Source organism: Aspergillus ruber (assembly GCF_000600275.1).
Source record: "Aspergillus ruber CBS 135680 unplaced genomic scaffold scaffold00016, whole genome shotgun sequence".
NCBI lineage: Eukaryota > Fungi > Ascomycota > Eurotiomycetes > Eurotiales > Aspergillaceae > Aspergillus > Aspergillus ruber.
Genome location: NW_024467312.1, coordinates 91,749 through 118,045, shown reverse-complemented (window position 1 = coordinate 118,045; position 26,297 = coordinate 91,749). Strand labels below are relative to the sequence as shown.

The window sequence follows — 26,297 nt, the reverse complement described above, 5'->3', positions numbered from 1 at the left end:
CGAGTACTGAGCCAGAGTACATATACAAGTAACTTATCCATATATTTTCAATTCGCAATCTCATAGACATTACCTCAGCACAAAAGGTAAGTCCAAGCCCATGTTAGCTCTAATTGACGGCAATTAACCAGTAACTAACCACATCTCTATACAGACCTTCACATCTCCAACCCAAAAAGGTCTACAAAAAGAGACGGAAGAAAACAAAATGTCCTACGAAATAACCACCAACCCCTCTGTCTCCCCCTCAACAACCTCCCCCATCCTCTCTTTCCTCTCCACCTTCTACCAAACCAGCGACACCGAGTCCGCCCACGACAAATATGTTTCCTCCTTCACCGACGATGCAACTCTAATCATGGGCTCTAAGAAGGCCGTCGGACGTGATGGTACTCTCCACTTGCCATCTCTTCCCTATAGTTATGGTTGGGGCTAGCTAACGCAATCCGGTACAGAAATTAGGACGCTCCGCCACGGCCTCTGGACACATGTTGCTTCGCGGAAACACTCGCCTACGAAAGTGTTTTTCGGGGGCGAGGATGAGGTTATGTTGTATGGGACGGTGAGGTATGTGCTGCGGGCGGATGCGGAGAATGAGGTTGAGGTGCCATGGGCGGGGAGGGTTGCTTTTGCGATTGATGGGGAAGAGGTGAGGATGAGGTTTTATCAGGTTTATTTGGTACGTTGGTCCTCGTAAGACTATGGTTGCGGTGCTAACTGAGAACACAGGATCCTTCGGCGCAGTCGGGGAAGAAATAGTGGAGGTTACTTGGGGGTATGGTGTACAATGTAGATAGTTGACTACTTGTGGATAGACGTACAATCATGAATCGTACTTCCGTACATTGATTGGAAGAAGCCTGAAACACTATTGATCAATGCCCAGGTCTCCAAGTTCTAAAGATGCGGAGACTCTTCCTCCATAAGCCATAGATGAAATTCGAGGATCGCTCAACCCAAGCACCCATCCATTTATTTCATTTCTCCCAGGATATTATGACGGAACGGAAGGTAAAGGACATAAGGAAACACATCAAGAAGAGAAAAAAGATGGCAAGGAAGTAAGGAATATGCAACTTTTTATAAAAATTCGTATTTTGCTTTCCTTTCTTTCTTTACTCGTCATCCTCCTCCTCCTCGTCAACGGTGGTCTTGGCAATACGGTCCAGATCCCGCTGGCCGCTCTCGGTGATGCGGCGGCCACCCTTGTCCTCGTCGTGCTCAAGGACACCAATCTTTTCGAGGGACTGCAGGACCTTACGGTCGACGGAACCCGAGGCGTCGACGTGGTGGGCGGGGCGGTTGCCGCGGTTCTTGGTCGAGCCGTGGACCTTGCGGAGGCGGTTGACACCGATGGTCTTGCGGAGGTAGATGTGACGGGCAACGGCAGCGGCGCGGACGTAGTACCTATCATTTTTGTTAGGTGGCGTTGCGATTTTTTGTTTGCTTTGGTTATATGGTATCGTACCAGTCGGCGTCCTGGGGAGGGAGCTCGTTCGAGGCAGAGGTCTTGACAGTGTCAACCCATCCGGGGATGGGGAGCTTTCCCTGACGCTTCAAGAATGCAGAGTAGGCAGAGATGAACTTCCGCGCCTGTTGGAGAGAAAATCCGTCAGCATGCGCCCTTCACCTTTCATATAATTGTCCAATGCCCGTTGTCCAAGTCGTGGTCTGGTCCTCTTGAAAAATGAAAACGTTCCGATCGTTGAATTCACGAAGCCCATATATTTTGATATTGTTCCTCCACATCCCTCCTCTTGACATAAATCCTCAGTGCCGAATTGCAGATATCGATGGCCGGTATCCGACGATCCCAGTCGGATTGCAGTCGCTTTCAATTCCTCCTTGTTCTCGTAGAATCTCAACCCCCCTATTCCATATTCACTCGTTCATCGCTCGATCATTCTTCCCATTCTTCAAGATGACCAGACCAGATCACCAGACCAGACCACCAGACCAGACCGGAGACAAAACCGGAGTAACGACACGACTTACTTCCACATCGCGAACGGTGACACCACCCATTTTTGCAGGCGACTTTGTTGAACCTGGGGAGAAAGTTGAAGAGGTTAAAGCCGGAGGGATGGTCGTCGTCGGAGGGCGGGTTGGTCGAAAACCTCAAAAGGTGCGTTTCGTGTTTTCTCGGTTGCGCGAAAAGGGCGGCCGGGTTCGCTCTGTGTGGGCGGGCTTTTTCGCTTAGCCTATTTGGGTTAGACTTACCCTAGTTGCCTGGGGCACCAATTCCCGAAGGTATGTACAAGTATGGATCTCGGAGAACTTATTAAAGGCCCTAATAGTTAACGTATTTTACTGCTGGAAAATACTGAAAATGGTTACGGGGAATAATACTCTATTGGTACACTCTATCATAACTCATATCTAAAACACCACCAACGCCTGCCAATTAACCACTCGAAATAAAGTGAACATGAACATGGACATGAACTACTACAAAGTAGGCGCCCTCTTCAACCCAACACAATATCTCACAAACAACATATCCAAGAAGTGCCCATGTCTAATCCCCGGCGCCCTTCTCCTTTCAAACTCATCAATCGCCTCCTGAACCCCAAACCCGCGTCTCTCAATTAAATAGCAAACAATCAAGAACCCAGTCCGATTGAAACCGTAATGACAATGCACGCCGACTACAGGACGAGGTGAGTTCCGCTCACTCTTTGGCCGTTTCTCGACAAGGTCCGTGATCTCTGCCTGCAGGCGATCGACCAGCGCAATGAAGTCCCGCGTCTCGTCGGGTGTTGGCGGGATCTTGGAGACTGTTGGGTGTTTGTGGTAGTGGATGCCGCCCTTCTCCAAGGAGGCTGGATTGTAGACTGGGTTTTCGTGGGAGATGTCGATGACGGCGTAGATGTTGTCGCGGTGTTTTTCGGAGAAGCGGACGGGGTTGTGTTCCTCGTCGACTTCGCGGAGCATTTTAAGGGCGACGAAGGTATCTGCTAAAGGTTGCGAGACGGGTGGTACTTTCTTCCATTTGGCGACGTTCTTGACATCCCATTTACCAGATGTATTTAGATGGTGTAACTGCCAGCCCAGGCTCAGACGGTGGTCGATGTGAGAGACAAAAAAGTCTTGGATGATTCCGGAGACGGTACGGTAAGTTGCGCGGTCGTAGAGGAGGGCGTGGGAGGCTGGGGATGGGAGGATTGCTGTCTTGACAGGGCGCTTCCGCCTGTCCTCTGAGACTTTCTCGGTTTCCTTTTCACCTCCGTATTCAACTTCGTGCGCTTGACCATCGACGTGGATCTGGATTTGATCCTGGACCCTAGTAGCATCGGGCACAATGCTGCTATCAGGTTCGATCGTCTCGTCTGGTTTGATATCCCCAAAGAATTGAAGGATCTTCTTCAACTCTGCCGCTTTGGTAACCGCGTCAGACTCGCCAGCAATGAGGAGAACTGGAGATTGTATTCCTGCCCAAATCTCCTCTCCTGGCATCCCACCGATTGGCTTATCGTCCTCAAAGTCCGTTGGGAGAGTTCCCCAAGCCATGCGCCGCCACACAGCGGTCTTGCTCTGCGTGTTAAAGCGTACCTGTAGTTCCCTAGTTTCAGGATCGGCATCCGGTCCAACGAATCGAGTAACACTGGCACTGTTAGGACCACCGCGTCGATCCCAAGTACGCCACAGGTTAAAGATAGGGTTTGGAATGTAGAGGAGTCGACGGAACATGGTAGTATCCTTAGGAGGTGGCGGAGATGCGCGGGGGCAGACGGAAATGGTACCAATGATATGCTCTTTGAGCTGAGCCCCAATGGGGGATGCAGACGAAGCCAGCAACGCTGACAGAGAGCATCCCAGACTGTGTGACACGAGCACGACTCCCTGGCCTGCTTCGACATCACGATGTTGCTCAATGGCGGCAGCGATTAGTTCCGCCAGTGCCTCGACAGTGTATGCATCCCAAGAGGTTGGCTCAAATGTCGACAGACCGCATCCCGGCAGGTCAATTCCAAAGCAAGGTGCAATGTTCGTCAAGCTTGTGAGCAAGTGATGGAATTGCGCCAGGGACCCGCCCAGGCCGTGCACAAACACAAGCAACGGAATTGGTGATGGTTTGGTAGGCAATTTGTTCATCTGCGGATGCTGACAGAAGAACGTCCTGATGGACGGATACGTCGCAACAAATGTTGAGTATGAGTGGTACGAAGAATACTTCTTTAAAAGACCTGGATCGGTGGTAAGGGCTGTTTTCGTTAGTATTAGATCACAGCGCAATGACAAATACAAGGGATAGGACTGACCTTCCACCGATTGTTCACGGTGCTGAGCCGTCATATCTTTTTCAGTAAGAGAACCATCCGTACCAGGACGCAAAGATGCATTGCTATCATATTCGTCCTCGTCAGAAGAGGACATGGCTCCAGCGGAGCTCTTTCGGTCATTCTTGCGAACAGAGTGACCAAAGTGCCTGCCACGTCCATCAGAGAGCTGCTGCGAGCCTCTGCGCCGCAGCAGAGAAGACAAGAATCCACAGCCCGCCATTGCAACAAAGCACGTAGTAAGAAACACAACCTGGCTCCAGTTCACAGTACCATTGCGATAATGGTCCAGGGTAGAAGAGATGACGGAATCCCAGATGCGCAACACACCTTTGATATCTGACGGAAAGGTAAAAGTAGTACGAGACAAGGAGGAAGAGGAAGAGGTAGGAACCAACGAAGGAGCGCCGGTCGATCCCATGGCCGGGGACAGGCAAAATAAGTTATCTCGCGAGGATGATCAATCAGGTCCAGGTTTCCAGCGATCGCCCTTCCCTTGCACAGTGGCCTTGGCCTCTAACAGGAATCATGCGTTCCTCAAACAACAACACCCGGCACACAGCGCACAACACCAGACAGTCGGTCAACTCCCTATCCAACAGAGATCCGGATCCACCACGTCACCCAAAGTTCAGGAAAGGTAATTCCTCACAACAGGGATACCTGAGCAATCGGAATAGCGCCGTGGGAATTTGTTCTGGAAGCCCGAATTTAACCCACGAGAGCCCAGCGACGACGCTCTTTGGCCGAAGGTCAATGGGTTCAAACCCCTATGGACACGGAAGCCTATCAAGCGGATTATTGAAGCGACCAACAGATGGTGAGCTAGTCACTGCTATGCAACCGGACATGCAACTATTTGCGCATCACTTGTTTACCCCGAACGGCGTTTCTGCCAATGAAAATGGCCGAATCGGCACGTTGGACGGTCGCTGGAGAGGATCTCGTCTGACAGTTCCACTCTGCACGTCGACACTGAATAGTACAGTACTCTTTAGAAATAGATGCAGGCAAGAAGTGGTTTGTTGTTCGGTGTCTCGTTGCGATTCCGTGGTTGAGTCTTTGGTAGGATTCGCGACAGGTCAGTCACAACGAAGGAAGACTCGGTTATTTGACGGTTTCTTAACTGGCGCTGCGGTACGAGATACACGACATCAGCGTGTGATCAATAATAATAAAAGCTAGTATAGTTATGCGCTGGTCAAGCAGTCGCCGGCGCAAAGTAGGACAGGGAAAATTTCTCCCTTCTCCAGTTCCAACGAACCTGACCTGAGCTCACCAACACAACCGTTACAAAACCGGATACCCTGAAATATAGTGCATTACCTTTTCTGAAAATGATCTTCAAGGGTCACTTGGCAAGGCCAGCGGAATGCGAGTAGCGACTAGCGTGCAGGTGGTTGTATGGGGTAGAGTTGAATCGCCGGATGATTCATCGCCGCCCACTCATAACGTCAGTCGGCAACCCATGGAATTCTTGAACATACCGAAGAATTGGCCTACAATGGACCCGAGAATAGAAATGGAAGAAGAGTAAGTGTGCTTCGGTAGTCTTCCTGATTGGTAGAGACCGATATAATGCTACGTTTTGCCTTATCTTTGAGTCCGTTCAGGTACAGTCTCATATTTCGTTCTTAGTACGGCGTACGTATGGAGTACTCTCCGTCTATGGAAGTATGAATCAGCTGGTAAAACACAAATCCATGAATCGTTCTCATTTCAACCGTAGTACTCGTACAATCTCAAAACAAATCCGTCATCGCACCATGCGACGCATCCCCAACCAACCGCGCATACTTCGCCAGCACACCACGAGTAACATGCGGCACGGGGGGCTTCCACTCCCCTAAACGCTGCTGAATCTCTTCCTCAGACACATCCATGGTAAGCTGATGACTCTCTGCATCGATTGTAACCACATCGCCATCGCGCACAACAGCAATTGGACCCCCAACCGCTGCCTCGGGCACAATATGCCCAACAATGAACCCGTGACTAGCCCCTGAGTACCTGCCGTCCGTGAGCAGGGCCACGTTCGTGAGCTTGGCTCCCATGAGTGCCGCGCTAGCTTTTAGCTGTTCCGGCATTCCTGGGCCGCCCTTGGGACCTTCGTAGCGAACGATGATCACTAGGTTTTCTCCTCGGGGAATCTTACCCTGGTTTAGGGCGTCGTTGAGTTGGTACTCTTTGTCGAATACGCGGGCTTTACCTGTGAATCGGATGCCCTCCTTGCCGGTGATCTTGGCTACGGCGCCTCCGGGGGCTAGGTTGCCGCGTAGGATTTGCAGGTGCCCTGTTGTCTTAATGGGGTTGTCCAATGGGCGGATGATGGCTTGGTCTTGCGGCAGGGATGGGTGGGATTCGACGTTCTGCGCCAATGTCTTACCGGTTACAGTGGGGATATCACCGTCAATGAGACCAGCGGCGATCAGCAGCTTCTGGACGGATGGAATGCCTCCAATGTCATAGAGATCCGCCATGTAATACTTCCCGCTGGGGGCAAGATTAGCAATAAAAGGAATCTTGTTGCTGACACGCTGAATATCATCGATAGTCAAATCCACGCCCGCAGTACGAGCCATGGCAAGGAAGTGAAGCACGCCGTTGGTACTACCTCCCAGCGCCATAGTCATAACCAGCGCGTTCTCAAATGACCGCTTCGTCAGCAGGTCCCGAGGTTTGATATTCTTCTCCAAGCACGTCTTGATTGCATCCGCAACCTTAACACACTCGCGCATCTTGGACGGAGATGTTGCCGGTGTAGACGACGATCCGGGCAGCGACAGGCCCATCGACTCAATGGCCGTAGCCATAGTGTTTGCCGTGAACATGCCACCGCATGCTCCAGCGCTTGGGCAAGCATGTCTCTCGAGGTCATCCATAATCTCATCTTTGCTCTTGCTGGTATCACCACCGTCATCGGGCTGGCGCAGGGTATCATAGACATAAGCACCGGCAGCCTCAAAGCACGAAGAAACGTTGATAGGTTTTCGAAGCAAGTCCGAATATCCGATCTGGATCGTCCCACCATAAATCATGATAGACGGCCGGTTGTGCCGGGCCATACCCATCACCACACCAGGCATGTTCTTGTCGCAACCGGGAATAGCAATACAAGCATCATGGTACTGTGCGCAGGTAACCGTCTCGACACTATCGGCGATAATCTCACGAGTCTGCAGCGAGAATCTCATTCCTAATCCGTCAGCCCTCATCCCTCATAGTATCTCCAACGACTAACCTTCACTACCCATGGTGATCGCATCTGACACACCAATGGTATTATACTGCCACCCAATCATGCCCTTCTCAGTCACAGACTTCTTCACCGTCTTGCCCATATCCAACAAATGCATATTGCACGGGTTTCCCTCCCACCATACCGACGCAACGCCGACCTGGGGACTCTTCGTCATGGCTTCTCGATCAGGGATTCCGGCGGCGAACAGCATTGCCTACCAGACGTCTGGAATCAGCAGTTGACCTGGAATACATAGTACGGTTGGTACCCATACCTGAGCACCAGGAAAGTCATGCCCCCGGGTAATAGTGGTAGAGTGCCTGTTCAACGCCTGCGAGCCATCCGCATGCGTCGCGTCGTCGGGGAGACTGGGGAAGTCAATGTACTTGACTTCACCCAGGGTGCTCGTCACGGCTGGCTTGGAGGGGTCCATGTTGTCAATTATACAGTGCACTACTGCCTGTGTATACACAAACAGTTATCGAGAAGCTGGGGAACGACCTGAAGAAAAGCAACAAGTGTGCGGCGCAAGTCCGATAATGAACCGAGAGCCCCTCCACAGTCAGTCCATCGGATTCATCTCCGTGCGCGGGGGGAAGCTAAAATGGCCCTGATTAGTAGCGGGCAATCTCTAGCTTTTGATTGGATGATGGGCGTTTTGCCGGGATGTCAGTATGGAGTTGATTTTCCATTCTGGGATAATGTTGTTTACCGTAGTTAACAACGAACATTGTCTATTTGGTATTGTTGTCATAGCATCGCAAGACACATTTTCAGAATGGTAACCCTGTTTAGAGCAGAGGGCGATATACGTCATGCTGACTCCAGCCATCACAATCCTATACATATTGCAGCCACTGTTCCATCATCCTCACAACACAGAACCTCTTCCACAATACAATCAACTAGACAGCAACATGTGCACTTCCAACTATTACATCCCAGCCGCGCAAGCAGTCAGCATTCTCGGCTGTGCTCTCTTCTCAGGTACCCCATACCCTTTAACTCCTTCAACCCATGCTCATCTAACAAGAAACAGGAACTCTCCTCTCCTTGTCTCTCTTCACAATCCCAACCCTCACTCTTCCACCCCGACCATCTCCCTCCTCTCCAACATCCATCCACCCAACCCCCTTCGCTCCCCCTCCCCATCTAACCCACCAATGGCTCTACACCTATAAAAACACCCAACGACTTCTCGCCCCCCTAGCAACCACCACCTTCACAGGCTACATATACCTAGCCTGGTATCTCCGGAACGACCCCACCGCTCGAGGGAAATGGTATCTCCTCGCCTGCGCGGTGTTGGTGGGTATGTTTGCGTGGAATCATGTTGTTATGAGGGGGATTAATGGGAGGCTTGAGGGGCATGCGAGGAGGGATGATAAGGCGAGAGCGGAGGGGGAAGAGGGGATGAAGATGAGTGAGCAGGAGAGAGCAAAGAGAAGGAGGGAGGATATGAACGCGTTGAAGGGATTGTGGTGGTGGGTATGGTTGAATGGGGTTATGGCATTGTTTCCGTTGGGTGCAGCGGGTGTTGGATTCTGTGCTGGGATGTAGGGTGGTTGTGTTGATGAAGGAGTATGGATCCTTGGGCTATGTTGAGTGATTTGCGAAGGGCTGATTGGAAGAAGCAGCGGAGTTTAGTCTCAATACCTATATTGACAGTTGATAATATCGCAAAGTGATAAATACATTCCCCGAATAAAATGACAGATATTAAGTGGGTATCTCTGATAGCTCGTAGTGCCATCACAGTATAATGCATGAAAGATATTATGATCCAGGGCGAAACCGACCAGCGAGCCCGTCGAGGTAAGTGTGGCCTAGCTCATGCCGCAGCAGTCTCATGATCATTTTCATCGACAAATTCCTTGTCGACCGATGTCCACTGCCTGGAACCCTCGAGCTCGTCGTCCAAGGGCTGTTTCTCAGATGCACTCTTTGTATCCGATTCGCCATCTATAGCGAAGCCGACAGCCTTTCCTGAAGTCGTTTGCGGACGTGCTTCCTCAAGCACATCGCCATTCCACGGTTTGCATTTCTTGACTATTTCTCCGCAGCGAAGACAGACCCAACCCTCGCCTTCTTCTCCTTCCAGCTTCTGGACCAGACAAACAAAACAGTATAAACAGCCGCAAGGAACTGTCTCGTAAGGGTTGGTAATATCCGTTTGTGCAGAACCAATCATTCCACCGGCCGATGCTGATGCAGCCATCACGTCATTCTCCGATGTGGATGTTGGGTTCTGGTCCTTGTAGCAGATGGCGCATGTTCTCTCCGGGAGGAATGCTAATTCTCCTCGCTTCTCCTCGGGCTCATTGTCGTCACTGCTAGACTTGAGTGTAGACCTTGTCTTCCGCCACGCTCTGGATAACCATCTGCGCCACCTGCTTATCCCGACAAGAGGTAGCAAGAAGAGTAGGAACTCGGTAAACGCGTGCCACACGAGCTGTCGATTTAGATATTCGAACGAAACTTCGCGACTGGCTTGGGCAGATGGAGGAGTCAAGCGCATACGAAGGATTCGATCAATCAGAGTCCGGTACCGACCATTCACCAAGAACACAAGGAAAGAAAGGAAAGCTGCAACCGAGTGTGTTGTGGAAACCAGATCTGTTATGCGCCCTAGAAATTGGACTCTCCGCGAGGGCTATTTATGTAAGCATGAAGCGCTGAGATATAGATGAATCGCGAATGCTTACCTCTTCATAACCATCGCTTTGCCCGACTAGCCAGCTCTCCCACTTATCCCACGCGTAACGACCGCCCACGGTGAGAAAACCATATAGACCCTTTTGCCATTTCGTCGGTGTAGAATGAATAGGACCCTTGCTACGAACATCGATATACTTCAAGTCTTGTAAAGCGGCACCGTAGGAAGCATCATGATCCCATATCGAAAGCTTGAATAAGATGGCTCGGAGGGCAAATTGAATCTCATGCGACCAGTCTTCACGCAAATGAGGCTAAACAAAAACACCAGTTAGCAATAAATATAACACCAAGGTACTCAGGGGATGTAGATAAATACGCCGTAATACTTCAACGCCTCTCCGACCTGTCCCTTGAGCAAGTCCAGCAATTCCTCATCCAACAGCTCGGCATCTACCTGACCGACTCGAAAAGCCGGTCGATTCCCTTCACGACCCGTTAAAGAACTCCATACCCAACTAGCTGATAAAGGCAATCTGTTAAACGGAAATGGAAGTCGTTGGATGGCGGCATTGTTTGCCGGTGACACCCTCTGGTCCGCAAACCGGGCGCGAGATTCTGTCTCGTGCAAGCGTCGGCGTTCTAACACGCGCTGTTGAGCAGCAGCAAAATTGGTCGAGCTCATCGTAGGATCATCGTGCGATTCAATATCAGCAGCGGTAGGAGGAGGAAATAGGAGGAGGACTGGATCGCGATGTGTACAGAGTACAGGTATCGGTGTAGACGGAAAAGGAAGCGCTCGGGAATTGATAACGATCCGAGTTCCCCAGATCAGGCCGAGGTTGATGTGGCACACGTGACTGTACCTTTAGCTGCGAAGTAAACAACTCGAATACTTTACAGGATATTGAGGGTATTATTTGAACAACGACAACGTCTACTACATATTCAAAACACCCTTTCGGTTGTTGCTTTTAGGGGGGCTTGTACAGAGTTGACAGATGGTAATATGTACTCCGTACACGCTCCCCAGCTGAAGCATAGCTGCTTCGGGCGGACCTCAGTCTTTGAGTCCGGGGAAAGGCTCAATTAAGCTAGGGCGTACCTAATTCATATCCATACTTGATTATCTCTCGTGATTGGAAAATCCGGATTATGGATGTTATGTTCCGTCCATGCATCGCAAGTTATACTGGTGCTCGGCTGACAGTTATGTCTGTTCGTACACTATGTACCATACGGCGTTGGTATGGAATATCCACTGAATCTGAGCATCTTGCACATTCCTCGTCTGCATCTATAGCCATTCAAACTATGTCAAGTGCTCAAACTCCATATCTCGAAAGCGGACAATGTAGCGGATAAGGTCCGTTCTCTTACATCATAGAACCGAGGTTATCAAATTATCAACTTCCCCAGGGGTATGTATTGAGGTACAAGGATGGTCGTGAATAAATTGGCTAGATCTATAGTTAGCCATCAGAATGCGCATCCAATCTCATACCATACAAAGCACAAGGATCGGTCTTAGACGAGAAATACCACAACCACTTCAACCGGGGTTAGCAATTCAATCTGCCCGACTATCCTCAACACCAACACCAACACCAACACCAACATCACCCACACCCTCAAACCCCCCCCAATGGCCTCAAACATAATCGCCTAATAATAGGCATGACCGGCGCTACCGGCGCAATCTACGGCATCCGCGCCCTCCAATTCCTCCGCACCCTAGGCGTAGAAACCCACCTCATAATGTCTAAATGGGCACACGCATCCATCAAATACGAAACACCCTGGACACCCGAATCCATCGCTAACCTCGCCACAGCCCGCAACTATTCCATCCGCGACCTCTCCGCACCAATGAGCAGCGGCTCGTGGAAATCCGATGGAATGCTGATTGCACCGTGCAGTGTGAAAACACTCGCTGCGATCCGCGCGGGGTATGCAGAGGATTTGATATCGCGGAGTGCGGATGTTTGTATTAAGGAGAAACGGCCGTTGGTGTTGGGGGCTAGGGAGACGCCGTTGAGGGTGATTTATTTGGAGAATATGTTGGCGTTGGCGAGGTTGGGGGTTGGGATATTTCCGGCTGTGCCGGCGTTTTATATGAGGCCGAAGGGGTTAGAGGATGTTGTTGATCATAGTGTGGGGAGGATGATGGATTATTTTGGGATTGAGTCGGATGAGTTTATGCCTGGGGGGGAGAAGGTGGGAGGAGTTTCAGAAGTAGTTACATTTCTCTTGTGCGGACAGTCCTTGTATAGTTGGTGGTTAGGCAAAGTGTATTGTATACACCAGACGGAACAAAAATGAGCAAATAGACTCTGTAAAAGATAACAGAGTACGTATAGGTTGTGGGTATCTATTGCGATTTCGATGTTGGTTGTCAAATGTTGATTGTATGAAATTATGTACAAGTCGGCATGATCCCATGCCTGTCACGCTATCTATAAATTTGTCTTGCCTGGATATCCTGTCAATATGCCAAAATACCAAAAGGATATCACAAAGAAAAAGAAATGAGAGCAATGCATATGTGCAGTTGAATGCTTGGCGCATAAATATAGACTGACCACCACGGCAGGGCCCTTTTTCCCCCAGTAATCGGACGGTCGCTTGAGTTATCTTATCATTTCAATCATGAACGTCTGCCATGCATAATTTCGTGATCTCGAATTTGCTCATCCGAATCATGGTCGGATTCGCGAGACCGGGCAGCCGGGCCGGTCACGTCGGGACGGTGGGACTATGCCAATGCTAGGGCTGCGGCACCACCAAAATTTCAGTTTCTGGAAAATTTCCAGACGCGCAGATGCGGTAATATCCATCTGCGTTTAAATATGCGAGTAGTCGTGCATGTATAGAATCATTCAGCGTTCCGGTCGAGCTGTTGCTGCAAGAACGCCCGTCCCTCGTTATTGACGAAACCCCCAAGACCAAAGGCTGGAATGATACGACACATGCGGATCAACGACGCGCCGATCCAATCTCTGCTAACGCGATTCAACCGGTCCTTCAGGGGTAGCGGTTGTTGACGGTTATACAGATCCAACCCGAAGAGATGGATGGGGGTGCTGATCAGTTGGATCGACGCGGGGATACCCAATTGTGCGATAAGGATTTTTAGATACTCCCTCGAGGCGATGGAATCCGGAATCCATGCTGAGGCCATTGCAGGCAAGCTGAAGGATCCGAAGATTGTCAGACCGTCGCGGAGAAGGAAGGCCGAGTAGGTAGCCATGGGAATGGAGCGGCTGACGGATCGCACAATCTTGCTGGCGGGTGCGCTGCCCGGCATGTTTTTGGCTTGGTTTGGTGTGGAAGAAGACGCATTAGTAGTTGCATTGGCGGTGGGGGTGGCTGTGGTATTGTTGCTGTTGTTGTGGCCAAACAGCTCGGCGAATTTGACGTCTTTCCAGATGCCGACGGAGGAGTTGACAAAGAATGTCGAAACGAAGGTCGTTGTTCCGGCTATGGCGTGGTCGATCTGGGGGAAGACCCGACTGAAAATCGTCTCTGACACGTTCACAGTTGCAAATGTCGCAGCATATAGAGACCAGACCAGCAGGCTCGGGCGTGATGTTAAGAACGTAGCGGGTTGAGTGATAGAATACCACAGGTGTCTGCGAAATGCAGGTAGGAGAGGTTGGTTGTATGATGACTTCTCCACGACCAGTCTGCATCTCTGTATCAGCCGAACTCATTCTTATCAACCATATCGATAAGAATTACCTGTCGAAAATCATCACTGCCGGAGTGATCAATGTTGCTGAACCCGCAGCAACGAGCGTGTCGGTCGCCAGCAATTCGGCCAGGCGATTCCGCTTAAAGCCAAATGGCAACGACTGCTTGATATCCAGATCCTGCTCCATATTGCTTCTTGCAAGTGTGTGTGTTCAATGATTTATGTTCAGCCTTGGTGTAGCATGCGTCTTATCACAACCCAGGACGCGGGTTCTATCGTTTCGCTCCGTCTTCGTTTGCGCTTCTCGATATATGCGCTTGTGATTTATTTGTATACTCGCAGTGTGCCGTGATCGGTCGTTAGGGAAATGGAACGCCTCCTGTTTCGTCATTAGATGCGGCCGTGGGGTTTAGGGTTATCGTACACCACTCACCTTGGAAAGATCAGGACTTGGGACAAAGCTTGCAAGATTGAAAGATGAAATGACTGCAGTCTCGAGTAAAGAGTGGATATGAAGCAGTAAAAATACCACCCACACGAAAAGAACACGCAGAACCCCCGTCCACGCCCAACTATACATAATAATACAGCGACATCCGGGGAGTACACGATTTCGGCGGCTGTAACCAATGGGAGCTAGTGACCGGGCCGGGAGGCCGGGAAAGTGATAGGCGCATCGACCGACACCGACAATTGGCTAGGCCCCGGAGTAAAGATAGAGAGCATTGCAGTATCGGGGGCACATCAACAAGAAAAATGTAAGTGCGGCGTTGGTGAGGCAAAGCGGTCTCAAGATTGTCATTTGTTGAACGACTATCTCTTCTAGATTTCCCCACCGAGGGACTTGTCTGCAGTCTCCGTGTTCGGCGCCGGACAACTCATGGACGTTCAACCCCCCCAAGATATATGGGATAGGATCAAGATTATGCGACACTATGTATTCTAAGACAACACATTCAACGTTGCAACCGTTTCAGGCCGGCAAGCCTGCAATATGACAGCACGGAGCACGTAATGAAATGCCCGATGCGCAACCACGCGGCCTCGGCGAAAGGCATTCTGGGCTTGCTCATGATGATCATTGGATCTCCAGAACAGAACGAAAGTGTAGTATGTTGGGGTGAGAGAAAAGGGGTTGGAAAAAGAAAAGAACAAAAAAGTGGACGGACTATGTATGATAGGAACAAAAACCAAAAAGATCTCCCCGACTGGGAATCGAACCCAGGTCTCCCGCGCTTGCAAGTTTTCAAACTGACAAGCGGAAATCATGACCACTAGACCATCGAGGATTTGTTATGGTAAACCTTTGATTTTAAAGCAATTGATCTAAATTTTTCCGTGATTATGTAGATCGGCGGTAATAGAACTTCTCAGTAATTAAAGGACATACGAAATCGCGGCGTGGAAGGAATATATGGGTCAGGTGCGAATCTCGTTTGAAAACGAGAGGTAAGAGGATTTCGCGCCGGTACATTGGGCCAGACTACAGAACACAGACGCGTAGGGTTTTGTGTATACCCCAAGTCACATTAACCGAGGGACCTCCCAACAAACTGCAAACAGAGTTAGCCCAGTTTCTGGAGGAAGCACGGTGAGGTCTACAACATGGTTCTCTGTCCGATGAGCGACGAAGAAATACCGGTTATTTCCTAGAGCAATAAGACCCAAATCAGGCAGGTCCACGCTGCGGCCGTCGAGCAACTCCAGCTCCCGTTGCTCGCGAAAGAAGATGCATGGAAGGAAACGTGCAATTGCAGCCAGGCGTCCTCAAAGTCACTATGCCTTTTACCAGATGGGTAACACCTGCTACTTTTCCCTCCGATGCGAAAACAGAGCAGCATCCACATCGGCAGTTCAGCACGAGCGCCTTCCATAAAAAACACGCACGTATTTTCATATATTGTCCGTGATCGAGCATTATCTCTTTTCTTTTTTTTTTTTTTTTTTTTTTTTTTTTTTTTTTTTTTTTTTTAAATAGCTACAAATTTCAAGGCCCATACTGTCGATAACAGTGTCTCGGTTGGCCTCTTTAGTGGCTCGCCGACACAAAGAACAAGATTACATTATGCGTAGGGTATCTGCGGCTGCAAAGCTCAGGGTTTTACCATAACCCTAGACACAATAGTAAGCATCTGTTACTATTGAAACACCAATCTCCGCGTGTTGCGAAGTTGACTGTATTGCTTACAAGGATATGAGTTGCTATGGCCGTTGCCTGATTGTGGCACATTCCAGCATCTTTACCAGTGTGTTTCTTTGCTCAAGCCTTGTTGCATGCTTAAAATCCTTTGAATTCAGGGCCCCTGTTTTGTAAGTTCACCATAGTGTCAATACACGGGCCAAAATCTTTAATGTATGCGAGCTCTTTGCCGAAAAGACGTATCCGTTTTTGATCGCAATGTTGATCCTGGAAAGTTTGAAGAAGGGGTCCATCGTTATGCTTCCCTCGCAAAACTCATCGAGTACTTTCCGGAGACTTTTGGTCATCAATGGTTGAAGTATAAACGTCCCCTCCATACTTGTTTGTGGCTGTTGCTTTTTTGACTCTATTCGCTTTGTAAATTTTTTTGTGGCGCTTCTTCCCCAAGTGTGCCTCAATTAGCTCAGAAACGGTTATAAATTGTGGCTGCGTTGCTATTGACTGTGTGATAAAAAGCAGCACTATTGCTGCTATCATTTTCCCCACGTCTCCCAAATTTATCGACCCGACGTAGGCAAGTTTGTACCACATTTCTAGCAACTTGTTTCTTTGCTTGTCTGGCCAAATTAGTGTAGCGATTGGACTTGTATGGTGAATGAGGGACTGATATATGGGTCATGGCGTGGACCTTGTCACAGGGCACGGAAGGATAAAGCAATGCCAACCATCAATCTCGGTTTTTAACGGAATCCATAAGCGCGAGAGAGACGGGCTTAGGAATAAGCAATAAATGATCAGTGTTTAGGATGCTGGAGGATAGAGCATTTAAACCGTAATGGATCGCTCATCTTCCAAGGCTGGAATGGCCCTAAAGAGATCTCACTTGGATAGAATTTGACAAAAACTGAAATGGATCATGGTGATCAAGTCGGTAGCTGGAGAATCGGACGAAAGATAAATCAATAAGAGAGAAAGGTTGTTAGTGTTGAGAGGAGAGGCTACAGTCGATGCTACAATTGCACAAACAGTGAATACGATGCGGATGTCTCAATTGCTCGATCTACTCTGTAAGCCTATGCTTTCCAACACCGGGGTATATATCCGTAACGCCTATCACAAATGTTATCAAGTATGAGATGCTTTTTCAATTCTGCCGAGGTTTCACTGCACCCTCCTGGACCACATAGTAAACCACTGTTCCATCACCACCCATATTCCTATCCACCATAGACAACAACAACCGCTTCCCGCCCCACTCATTGGTCATCCGTGCAGAATTCCGATACTCCAGATACTCAGCAATCTTAGCCTCCTTCTCGTCCCTTGACTGCAATTCCTCTCCTTTACTCCCTCCCTCGGGAGCCAGCGAAGCCAAACCCTCATTGACCTGCGGCAACGAGTCAAAAACCGCCGCCATCTTCCGCAAACTCCACGATTGCCCTTCTACAGTGGGAAGGACAAATGTGCGCTCCGGATCAATGTCGTTATCGCGAAGACCACGCTCGAGCATGAAAAGTTGTTCGTCGGGGTGAGTGTAGATTCTGTTCGGCGGGACACCGGATATCACGAAGGCGGTTGTGGCTGTTGATGATACATATGATACATCGGATGAGGATGGTGGGGCTTCCGGGAGGGGGAGACGGTGGATTTGGAGTGAAGTCCAGAGATGTTGGTGTTGGAGGTTGTGGAGGACTTGGAGGGTTGCTGCGGAGAGGGGAGTGGTGGGAGAGATGGCGGCGGAGGAGATGAGTGTTGTCAGCGCGGAGGGCTCCGCGGGAGTTGTAGGGGGATTCGAAGACGGTGATGACGTTTCGCTTGTCATTTTGGTGATCTGCTCTATTCTCTTCTGATTCTGGAGGGGTAGGCGAAGTGGGATGGATAGTAGACGACGAGGCTGTTAAAGGCTGCATAAGCGCACAAACATTAGCATGCGCGTTTCTAATATAAACCACGAACAGTTTAGATCTCCTAAATGACTTACTCAATCCTTAGAGACAAGAGACAAGACATTGGTCAATTGCGATTATTCAATCCTGCGGAGAATATATGTTCGAAACAAACTCCGAGGGCGGTCAAACCGAAATATTTCCAGTCGCATATCTAGGTGGGAAGAACACATATCCTCAACTCTGTCGTTTCATCTACCACGGCCACTGCTAGCTTCGAGATTAACCGAAAGCCCTCCGCCGCCCGAATTAACCGTCATAGGCTGCTTGACTTCTCCTTGTTCCGTCTCCCTTCGAGCGAAGTACCGTGTTCGCCGCATACATAAATGGCGCGACAGAAACAAACAGCGCCCCTACAGCGGGCAACGTCCTCGGAGTTGATGCATATGCTTCCAGACGATCTCAAGGCCAATGGACAAGCGAAGGAACAGAATGCTAGGGCCAAAGATACAGATAAAGGCGCGGCGCATGATTCCGCGCAGGAGACTCCGGGGTTGATGCAGTTGGTGATCTGCGTGTTGGGAATCTACGCTTCATTGTACATTCATCACCCCCATACATGGGCTTGGAACAATATAGACTAACTATTGAAGCCTTTCATGGGGTGTCCTACAGGAAGCAATCACAACCGTCTCCTATCCCGTCCGGCCGGCGAGCGCAACCGAGCCAGAACCTCCCACGGAACGCTTTACCTTCTCGATCGTCCTGAACACAATCCAGTCTTCCTTTGCCGCTATCACGGGCTTTCTATACCTTTTCTTCTCGACACCAAAGGGCAAAAATATCGCGTCGATCTTCCCGACTCGTAAGATCCTCTTTCCATTGATCCTCATCAGCATCACCTCGTCTCTCGCATCGCCCTTTGGTTACGCCAGTCTGTCTCATATAGACTACCTAACTTTCATTCTCGCCAAATCATGCAAACTTCTCCCTGTTATGTTCCTCAATTTGACTATCTTCCGCAAGCGCTATCCGCTGTACAAATACTTGGTTGTCCTCGCGGTCACTCTCGGAGTCGCAACCTTCACCCTGCACCACCCTGGAACGAGCAAGAAGATGGCAGCAGCCGCAGAAAAGAACAAATCGGGCTCCTCGCTGTGGGGGATCTTCCTACTCTCGATTAACCTCCTTTTGGATGGCCTCACAAACACCACGCAAGACCACATCTTTACCTCCCCCCAGGTCTACACGCGTTTTACCGGACCGCAAATGATGGTGGCGCAGAACATCCTATCCACTGCCCTGACCACTCTCTACCTGGGTATTATGCCGCACCTGTCTTCCAGCGGCATCATTCATGCTATTCTTCCCTTTCCTATTCCGCCATCCACAGAGACGGAGTTGTCGACTGCCATCTCGTTCCTGTCTCGGCACCCCGAAGCACTGAAAAACGTGCTCGGGTTTGCCGCTTGTGGTGCAATCGGCCAGCTGTTTATCTTCTATACACTCTCTCGCTTCTCATCCTTACTTCTGGTCACTGTCACTGTTACACGGAAAATGTTGACCATGCTCCTGAGTGTGTTCTGGTTCGGTCATTCGTTATCCGCTGGACAGTGGTTGGGAGTTGGACTTGTTTTCGGGGGTGTTGGCGCTGAAGCTGCCGTGCAAAGGCAAGAGAAGAAGGCTAAAGAGCGAGCGAAGGCTCAGGTTAAGGAAGAATAACCTCTTTTCTCTGCGCTAAGAATATAAGTTCAACATCCTTTCTTTTTGTCGCTTATCTATATATATATATATATATATATATTTATTTGTTTCAATATATTTCTTTTGATACCCAATAACTTTTGGATTGAGTTTCATCAATTCCCACCATCTTTCTAGATATTACTGCCTGCAATTACCAGCCACATTCTATTCTCCGACAAAAGAGATAATAGGTTAACTCCAACAGCACCATCGAGGGTTGGCAAGAAGAGAACTTCGATTTAGGAGCATCAATTGAATACACTACGGGACTCCCGGGACCAAGGAATTTCTGCATTGATCTCGGACCATCGAATATCGTGTCGGTATGTACTGCTGAGTCCACGAAATGGTTTCATGATATTGTCAAGGAACCTGGGAATTCGGGGAAGTATTACACGTCTTGCGGATTATGTGATTTGTCCTGTCCATGATGCAATACTGTTCAGCCAAGCTAATAACGTACTGTTCAATGACGAATTTCTATGACAGGAACTACACACGTGCCAAAGCCAGATGCAGAACTTGTCTCCCATTTCTACGATGCACCCAATCATGGTACTCGTAGCCGGAATGACACAACTGCTCGATAATCTATTCGAAATAGCAGATCTGATGCTGTTGCCTCGCCAGGATAAGGCAGAGGCAGTGATAATCCTCAAAATCCACAAGGAAGGTCGAAATCTTGAAGATGATGCTCCATGAGGTCTCGAGAAACAAGATCTTATGTAGACGCTAAGTTCTGGACTGTAAATGTGCCTTGTACAATGCCACAAGGGTAAGAACGAGTGACTTGTGGGCTTGTTGACTGCTCAGGCATATCTTTGGAAAAAGGACATGGTGGGTCCTCCAGGGCGTCTGATTTGGAGGTTCAAGTTCGGATATCAGGTTCAGACGCACTCGTAAGTCACAAGGCAGAGAGCAGAAATCAGAAGTTCTCGGCAGGAAGTTTTGACTTTCCATTCGAAAATATTGAATCATGCTTACTGAGATCTTTCCTCCATGAGGAGCCAGAGCGGGCATCGCAGGCTATGGCGAGGAATGACGATTACATCAGGGCTTTAGGGGATTGAACACTTAATATCTAACCTGGTTCTGCTGTACAGAGACAGAAAAGAAAGCTAAAGACAACTTTCTTTTTTTCTTTTGTCATCAACGAGAAGCCCTACATATTCAAATACGCTCCTTCCTTCGATTACTTTTGTCTCGCCATCTTTATCATCTATGTGCGCTTGCTGCCTGCCATGAATCACAGGTACCCATACCTACAACCCATCAAATCCATACACCAAAGACCTACAATGCCTATCCCAATTAGCAACTTTGCAAGCTCCTCAAAAATGCAACTCGAGTCCGAACTGCACGACATACTCTCCCAATCGATCATATCGAAACAATAACGTCACAGCTAATCGAAAAACTGCGCGTTTTCGACCAGGACAGAGTCTACTTTCCCAATACTAAAACGAGTAAATGGCTGCATCTGTCGACTTCTTCCATTCAGAACCACAAGCTAAGAAACATATGTCCAGGTCAACCCTGCTACCCTCGACTGGCTAGAAGAAACCACTGAGCGTCTGGGGATCTCAGTCAAGTACTGCACCAGGACAGATAAATTCTGTATTAAGTTTGCGAACTCTGTGTTGACTTGGCCGTGTTCATTTGTATTCAAATTCGCATACTTGAATAAAGTTAATCTATTTCCTCCCCTCAACCATAATAATATGGTACCCAAACCCAGTCTTCACCTCCGCATACTTCGGACTCCCCGTCGAACTGGGCTCCAGTTCATACGCCGTCTTCTCGAACGCACCGTCTAGACTACCTCGTGTTTTCCAGCCGAGAGAACCGCCTGTCATATTGATCAGTATGCTCTATTTGGATATACCAAGTGTATGAAATGGTAGATGAAGAGAGAGTGGTACATACCCTGTCTAGCCTTATCCTCCGAAAACTCCCTCGCGACATCATCGAACTTGGATCCGTTGCGGAGCTTCTCTAGTGCTTCTTCCTTCTTGGAGTGTTTTTCGCACTTTTCATCATCATCGTAGTTAGTATATCGACCATCCGTGCATCCAGTTAACTGCCCAGTCCTGTGCAGGCAAACGTACAAGAATATGTCGAACGTTAATCGAAGTCGCAGGCTTCAACCCCCCACCACCTTTTCCTCCCTTGCCAGAGTCATCGTTGCTTCCCCCCCCTTTGCTTTTGTTTTTGGCGCCCATTTTTGTTATTTTTAGAGTGTATGAGAATGGGGTTGAATAAGGTTGTTGGTTTTTGATGTGGTAATACCGTGATTGAAGATGGTTGGTGATGGGACGGTTGGTGGGGTGGTAGCCTCAGGCAGGAATGCGATAAGGAGATAACAAACAAACAGCATATGATGTTTTCACTCTTCTTTCCATTTCTTGTTTTGATAAACTACACGATGGACGATGATTTCGGATTTGATCTGGAAGCAGTCAGGATTATTTCCTTACCACAGACAGGATACTACGTTTCTGATTTCATCACAGAAGATGAAGAGAATCTCCTCTTACAAAAGGTATATATTCCTTTCATTAACTTTAGCAGACATCACTTCTTAACTGACTGCGAGTTAAAATCCGCCCCCCGACCCCGCTGGAAATATCTCTCCCACCGCCGTCTTCAAACTTGGCCCTCGACTCTAACCAAATCAAACACCCTACTTAACTCGCCTTTGCCATCATGGCTCATCTCGCCAATCATCCAACCACGCTTCAACAAACTGGGTATCTTTGCTGACTCCCCGCACGGCGCGCCAAATCATGTCCTGATCAATGAATACGTACCGGGACAGGGCATTATGCCGCACGAGGATGGAAGCGCGTATTACCCGCTCGTGGCTACTGTTAGTCTTGAAGCACCGATTGTGTTGGATTTGTATACAAAACGGAAAAGCCAAGGCCGAGAGGGACGAGATGGGGACGGAGCAGAAGAACAGCGGCCGCAATTTCGTATTTTGCAGGAGAGACGTAGTCTGCTGGTTACCACAGGCGAACTTTATACAGATTTTCTGCACGGGATTGCAGAATCGACTAGAGAGGAAGGGTTGGGGTCAGAGTCGGTGTGTAATTGGGACTTGTTGCGAGAGAAAGATCGGTATGAGTGTGGATGGTTTGATAGGGCGACGAGGACTAGCTTGACCTATCGGGATGTAATCAAGGTCGCCAAAGTGGGAAATAAGTTCAAGTTCTTGAATGGGCGGTGAAAAAGCGGTGATGGACTGAAGCTATCTTCAATAGTTATCTTTTTTTCCCCACACCTTAATTAGTACGTCCCAGGAATCATCTTCCATTTCCCTCGCACCGAATCTTCGCCGAATTTCTGCATGTACCACTCCTTGCTGGTCCCAGCAGTGACGCCTAGATTCATGGCAACAAAGGCCAGACACGAGAGAAGCGTCTTGTTAACCATCTCTCCCGAGGGAGCAGCCAAAAATGCTAGCGACAAGTATATACCACACTCGGCCGTATAATGCGGCGACACAATTATATTGAACAATGGGTGAATGGGAAGGGTATATTTCTTGAGCGAGAAGAGGTAGTGGTGGCAGTCATGCTGGAGACCAGATGCGAGCAGGAACAAAGGCAGGCAAATAAACGTTCTCAGCGAGGGAGCATTGGTAATCTTGACGTGATCCAAGGTCAGCTCGTGAGATCGGAGGGCTCCTAGTAATCCAACGTCTTAGTTCGTAATATAATCCGAAGTCCTGTATGTTGTAATCCTACCTGCCCCTTCAATCCAAACCGCCACTGTTGCTGCAAGGTAAAACGAAATCCCTAAAAGCCAGTGAACAAACCACATCCGAGACGCAGACGGCTTGGAAAAGACACAGCACTCGGCAAGGCGCCTTCCACTATGCACGACCATCAAAACCCAACACAATATGGCCTGATTCACAGACATAGAGCTCTGCAGATGTTCTGGATTGATTCTAGCTGTGACGGCATGGAACACGGAACCTCGCAGGAGCAACTGAGCCAGCCAGAAGATCGACGACAGGATTGAGACCACATAGAACTGCATGAAGTAACTGTGAGGCACCTGCAGACTTTGCAAGATGTCGAGAACACGCGTTACCAGGGAGGTTCTTGTGTCATTGCTGGACGGCTTTTGTGTCTCTGTGGTCGTTGAGGACGACGAAGCTGCACGGGCGCCATAGGTAATGAAACGGGAGCGCAGAGGAGCAAACAAGTTGAGGGTAAGAACCTATAGGTTAATCCTTGATAAGCTGGAGCCAAATGCTTTTTGATATGATATATAATGATTAAATATCCTTATGATTGAGATAAATGATGGCGATGATGTTGTTATGGCCGTACCGTGCAGGCTCCAAAGAGGAAGAACGCTCTCAGGGCGTCGACAGCATCTGAGTGCGTGGAGGCAAGAAAACCGTCCACAAGCGCTGAGAGACGATCCATCCTGAAGATCCGTCTGCTAAACAACCGGCGCTGAGGTTGATGCAATATGTGGGTGTTTGAATCGAGCACTATGCAGGAGAGAGGAGTTGAGGGAGAGGAGAACCTCGTATCTGGTGGTGGTGTTGGCGGCGATGCCCACGTTCCGGTATGGCCATACACGTAATTTACATAGCGATAAACGGCCATGAACCTCTCCAAAACAATTCTTGTTTCAGCTAGCTTTATATTACTATCTATATCATCTTTAATATATGCGCAGAATACACTTAGCATATCATCTATCATATAGAATTGATCAATGATATGATGGTGACTGCATCTCAATACCTGATTGTATCAATATGACACAGATCACGAGCCGCGCTGTAATTTTGCCCTCACGCCGTCAGAGACTATTTTAGGCCAAAACGCTTCCAACCAGGGAAAGGAGGCGAGCTACCTGGATAGGCCTCTTTTATTGGTTAATATTAGAGATCGCTGGCCTCTAAGTGGGACTCGCAGCTTTTCGGGCTACCGGTTAGTCCGGATGCAGTAACGGCCGACCAATTATTACATGTGATTGGCTGATAACTGACTAGGATGCCTTGTGGTGGCCTGACGAATTTGAGATACCAAAATATTACGTTACATACAGTGCAGACCACTATGCCGAGTATTCCCAGTAGATAAACCACATCAAAGAAAGACAAAATCAATAGACAGAAGACACAACAAAAGGACGATAATTATTCCACACATTAAAGCATATTAAATCTATGCTCCAATAGTGGTAGCGTATCAGGATTCGCCGTCGACCGCCGGCCCCACCCACCGGCAGAATGCGCCAATCAACAAGCGGGTGGCCAATACGTATCTTTTAGGGGAGGTCACTGACTTTCTCTTCGCTCTCTTCCTCTTCTCTTCGTTTCCTGTTCCATCGCTTCCTTCCACGTCCTCTTCTTTTCTCTCTTCCTCCTCTCTCCTCTCCTCTTCCTCTTATAACCTCCATCTCTTAATTCTTTATATCCTCCTTCTCTTCTTCTCCTTCAGTTTTTTCCTTGTCTCTCTGCTCTTCCATCCTCGACCTTTCATTCTCATCGTCTATAACTACCACCACAACGCCATCATTATTCTTTCCTCTTTTTAAAACCACGGTATCCTATTACACCTACATCGTTCAACTGTCTGCTGTGTCTCGTTACGCTCTCACGCCGTGTCTGTCGAATTTCCCATTGTTGCTTCGTCATATCCCAATCCAAAGCACGTGTACGACAAGCGTGGTCGAGCACCAGCGCCCGCGCATATCTGCTGGTGCTTCTGACTACTACATCTGCCCGCCACGGCCCCCCAAAATGACGAGCAGAACCCCCGGAATTCGACCGTTACCGCTATGAGTGATGTGGACACCATCTCTTCCCTACCAGCTGCCCTGGATGCCGGTCAAAGCGCTCTTGCAAACAACGTGAATAATCACCAGTCCCCTTCTGGTCCTTCATTCCCCCCCAAGGAGGCGAACCCACAGTCGTTCCGACCAAAGGATCCGGATGTCGCCCCCAAGAGCAAGGTGGATTCTACTGACGAGGCCAATCAGCCGTTAAGTCCAAAGGCTGACTCGGAGGCGGAAACCATAATCCAGTCGGGCCGTGAGTCTGTGTCGCCGGAGAAGAGGCGGAAATACATCAAACATGACCCGAAACGACGTGATGAAGGAAACGACAAATTGGAGGAGCCCGAGGAGGGTGAATTACCGCCCAATGATTTACAGGTGAGGAAAAGGAAGCGTTTGGATGACAATGCCCTCGATATCCGTGACTTCGACCCTCGCCGGTCGAGGAGTCCCCCAACCAGGAGTCCCCGTACCACCAGAGGAATATCCCCGTCAGTTGTGAAGACAGAGAAGGCCGAAGATTTTCAAGCATTGCGAGCAAGTCGTGAGGATTCTGTGCCTAGGACCGAAAAACTTAGGATCTCGCGGAAGCGTAGCTTTAGCGAGAGTGTGGATGGCGATAGGGATGGCCACCGAGTACGTCAGAACCGTACAGTCCCTAGGGATCTTCATGGGATTTCCTTACCCCCTCCTGTATCAAATGGCCGATCGGTTTCGCCCGTGCGCCCTTCTCATAAACGGACAGTCTCTGGTCCTCAACTGAGCGAAGCATCCAAGAAAAGGAAGGCACCCACCCCACTGACTGGTTTTTCGAGGCAAGGCTCGGAGGACCGGCAATCTCTCTCTT

The 26,297-nt window shown here is 49.2% G+C and overlaps 14 protein-coding genes and 1 non-coding gene across 15 annotated transcripts; 6 read left to right on the top strand and 9 right to left on the bottom strand.

The window, feature by feature from the left end:
• EURHEDRAFT_413175 (uncharacterized protein) lies at positions 1-904 on the top strand. Its single transcript, XM_040782103.1, has 4 exons — positions 1-86; positions 155-389; positions 456-679; positions 730-904. The coding sequence occupies exons 2-4, from the start codon at positions 209-211 to the stop codon at positions 757-759; spliced, it is 435 nt and encodes a 144-aa protein (XP_040638058.1). The 5' UTR covers positions 1-86; positions 155-208; the 3' UTR covers positions 760-904.
• A 211-nt stretch (positions 905-1,115) lies between these two features.
• EURHEDRAFT_378252 (40S ribosomal protein eS19) lies at positions 1,116-2,025 on the bottom strand (the record flags this gene model as incomplete). The annotated part of the gene is made up of 3 exons (XM_040779053.1): positions 1,116-1,407; positions 1,469-1,593; positions 1,996-2,025. 3 exons carry the CDS (start codon positions 2,023-2,025, stop codon positions 1,116-1,118), a joined length of 447 nt encoding a protein of 148 aa, XP_040638057.1.
• A 423-nt stretch (positions 2,026-2,448) lies between these two features.
• On the bottom strand, positions 2,449-4,701 carry EURHEDRAFT_457908 (RNA 5'-triphosphatase domain-containing protein; the record flags this gene model as incomplete). The annotated part of the gene is made up of 2 exons (XM_040784463.1): positions 2,449-4,205; positions 4,263-4,701. 2 exons carry the CDS (start codon positions 4,699-4,701, stop codon positions 2,449-2,451), a joined length of 2,196 nt encoding a protein of 731 aa, XP_040638056.1.
• Positions 4,629-5,559, top strand: EURHEDRAFT_87197 (uncharacterized protein). The gene has a single exon (XM_040787676.1). It carries the CDS (start codon positions 4,737-4,739, stop codon positions 5,463-5,465), a length of 729 nt encoding a protein of 242 aa, XP_040638055.1. The 5' UTR covers positions 4,629-4,736; the 3' UTR covers positions 5,466-5,559.
• A 263-nt stretch (positions 5,560-5,822) lies between these two features.
• Positions 5,823-8,083, bottom strand: ilv3B (putative mitochondrial dihydroxy acid dehydratase). The gene is made up of 3 exons (XM_040782102.1): positions 7,796-8,083; positions 7,522-7,735; positions 5,823-7,476 (listed from the first exon to the last, which is right to left on the bottom strand). The coding sequence occupies exons 1-3, from the start codon at positions 7,952-7,954 to the stop codon at positions 6,023-6,025; spliced, it is 1,827 nt and encodes a 608-aa protein (XP_040638054.1). The 5' UTR covers positions 7,955-8,083; the 3' UTR covers positions 5,823-6,022.
• A 162-nt stretch (positions 8,084-8,245) lies between these two features.
• EURHEDRAFT_413171 (DUF1772 domain-containing protein) lies at positions 8,246-9,224 on the top strand. Its single transcript, XM_040782101.1, has 2 exons — positions 8,246-8,508; positions 8,561-9,224. Exons 1-2 carry the CDS (start codon positions 8,439-8,441, stop codon positions 9,079-9,081), a joined length of 591 nt encoding a protein of 196 aa, XP_040638053.1. The 5' UTR covers positions 8,246-8,438; the 3' UTR covers positions 9,082-9,224.
• Positions 8,875-11,145, bottom strand: EURHEDRAFT_413170 (pex2/pex10/pex12 family protein). The gene is made up of 3 exons (XM_040782100.1): positions 10,556-11,145; positions 10,227-10,490; positions 8,875-10,174 (listed from the first exon to the last, which is right to left on the bottom strand). Exons 1-3 carry the CDS (start codon positions 10,859-10,861, stop codon positions 9,353-9,355), a joined length of 1,392 nt encoding a protein of 463 aa, XP_040638052.1. The 5' UTR covers positions 10,862-11,145; the 3' UTR covers positions 8,875-9,352.
• A 708-nt stretch (positions 11,146-11,853) lies between these two features.
• EURHEDRAFT_403331 (UbiX family flavin prenyltransferase) lies at positions 11,854-12,498 on the top strand (the record flags this gene model as incomplete). Its single annotated transcript, XM_040780209.1, has 1 exon — positions 11,854-12,498. One exon carries the CDS (start codon positions 11,854-11,856, stop codon positions 12,496-12,498), a length of 645 nt encoding a protein of 214 aa, XP_040638051.1.
• A 399-nt stretch (positions 12,499-12,897) lies between these two features.
• EURHEDRAFT_87289 (uncharacterized protein) lies at positions 12,898-14,461 on the bottom strand. The gene is made up of 3 exons (XM_040787677.1): positions 14,304-14,461; positions 13,918-14,249; positions 12,898-13,862 (listed from the first exon to the last, which is right to left on the bottom strand). Exons 2-3 carry the CDS (start codon positions 14,055-14,057, stop codon positions 13,052-13,054), a joined length of 951 nt encoding a protein of 316 aa, XP_040638050.1. The 5' UTR covers positions 14,058-14,249; positions 14,304-14,461; the 3' UTR covers positions 12,898-13,051.
• Positions 14,462-15,070: 609 nt separating this feature from the next.
• Positions 15,071-15,159, bottom strand: EURHEDRAFT_t88. The gene has a single exon. It is a non-coding gene; the product is annotated as a tRNA-Asp (tRNA).
• A 1,887-nt stretch (positions 15,160-17,046) lies between these two features.
• On the bottom strand, positions 17,047-18,039 carry EURHEDRAFT_480310 (uncharacterized protein). Its single transcript, XM_040785484.1, has 2 exons — positions 17,992-18,039; positions 17,047-17,914 (listed from the first exon to the last, which is right to left on the bottom strand). Exon 2 carries the CDS (start codon positions 17,830-17,832, stop codon positions 17,155-17,157), a length of 678 nt encoding a protein of 225 aa, XP_040638049.1. The 5' UTR covers positions 17,833-17,914; positions 17,992-18,039; the 3' UTR covers positions 17,047-17,154.
• Positions 18,040-18,058: 19 nt separating this feature from the next.
• Positions 18,059-19,700, top strand: EURHEDRAFT_501886 (UDP-galactose transporter HUT1). The gene is made up of 2 exons (XM_040785770.1): positions 18,059-18,494; positions 18,550-19,700. Exons 1-2 carry the CDS (start codon positions 18,283-18,285, stop codon positions 19,616-19,618), a joined length of 1,281 nt encoding a protein of 426 aa, XP_040638048.1. The 5' UTR covers positions 18,059-18,282; the 3' UTR covers positions 19,619-19,700.
• Positions 19,701-21,114: 1,414 nt separating this feature from the next.
• On the bottom strand, positions 21,115-21,960 carry EURHEDRAFT_413164 (peptidylprolyl isomerase). The gene is made up of 3 exons (XM_040782099.1): positions 21,751-21,960; positions 21,569-21,671; positions 21,115-21,491 (listed from the first exon to the last, which is right to left on the bottom strand). The coding sequence occupies exons 1-3, from the start codon at positions 21,862-21,864 to the stop codon at positions 21,337-21,339; spliced, it is 372 nt and encodes a 123-aa protein (XP_040638047.1). The 5' UTR covers positions 21,865-21,960; the 3' UTR covers positions 21,115-21,336.
• A 107-nt stretch (positions 21,961-22,067) lies between these two features.
• Positions 22,068-22,871, top strand: EURHEDRAFT_378242 (uncharacterized protein; the record flags this gene model as incomplete). The annotated part of the gene is made up of 1 exon (XM_040779052.1): positions 22,068-22,871. One exon carries the CDS (start codon positions 22,068-22,070, stop codon positions 22,869-22,871), a length of 804 nt encoding a protein of 267 aa, XP_040638046.1.
• A 59-nt stretch (positions 22,872-22,930) lies between these two features.
• Positions 22,931-24,084, bottom strand: EURHEDRAFT_457695 (putative 3-oxo-5-alpha-steroid 4-dehydrogenase; the record flags this gene model as incomplete). Its single annotated transcript, XM_040784452.1, has 3 exons — positions 22,931-23,331; positions 23,392-23,872; positions 23,986-24,084. 3 exons carry the CDS (start codon positions 24,082-24,084, stop codon positions 22,931-22,933), a joined length of 981 nt encoding a protein of 326 aa, XP_040638045.1.
• Between the last annotated feature and the right edge of the window lie 2,213 nt (positions 24,085-26,297).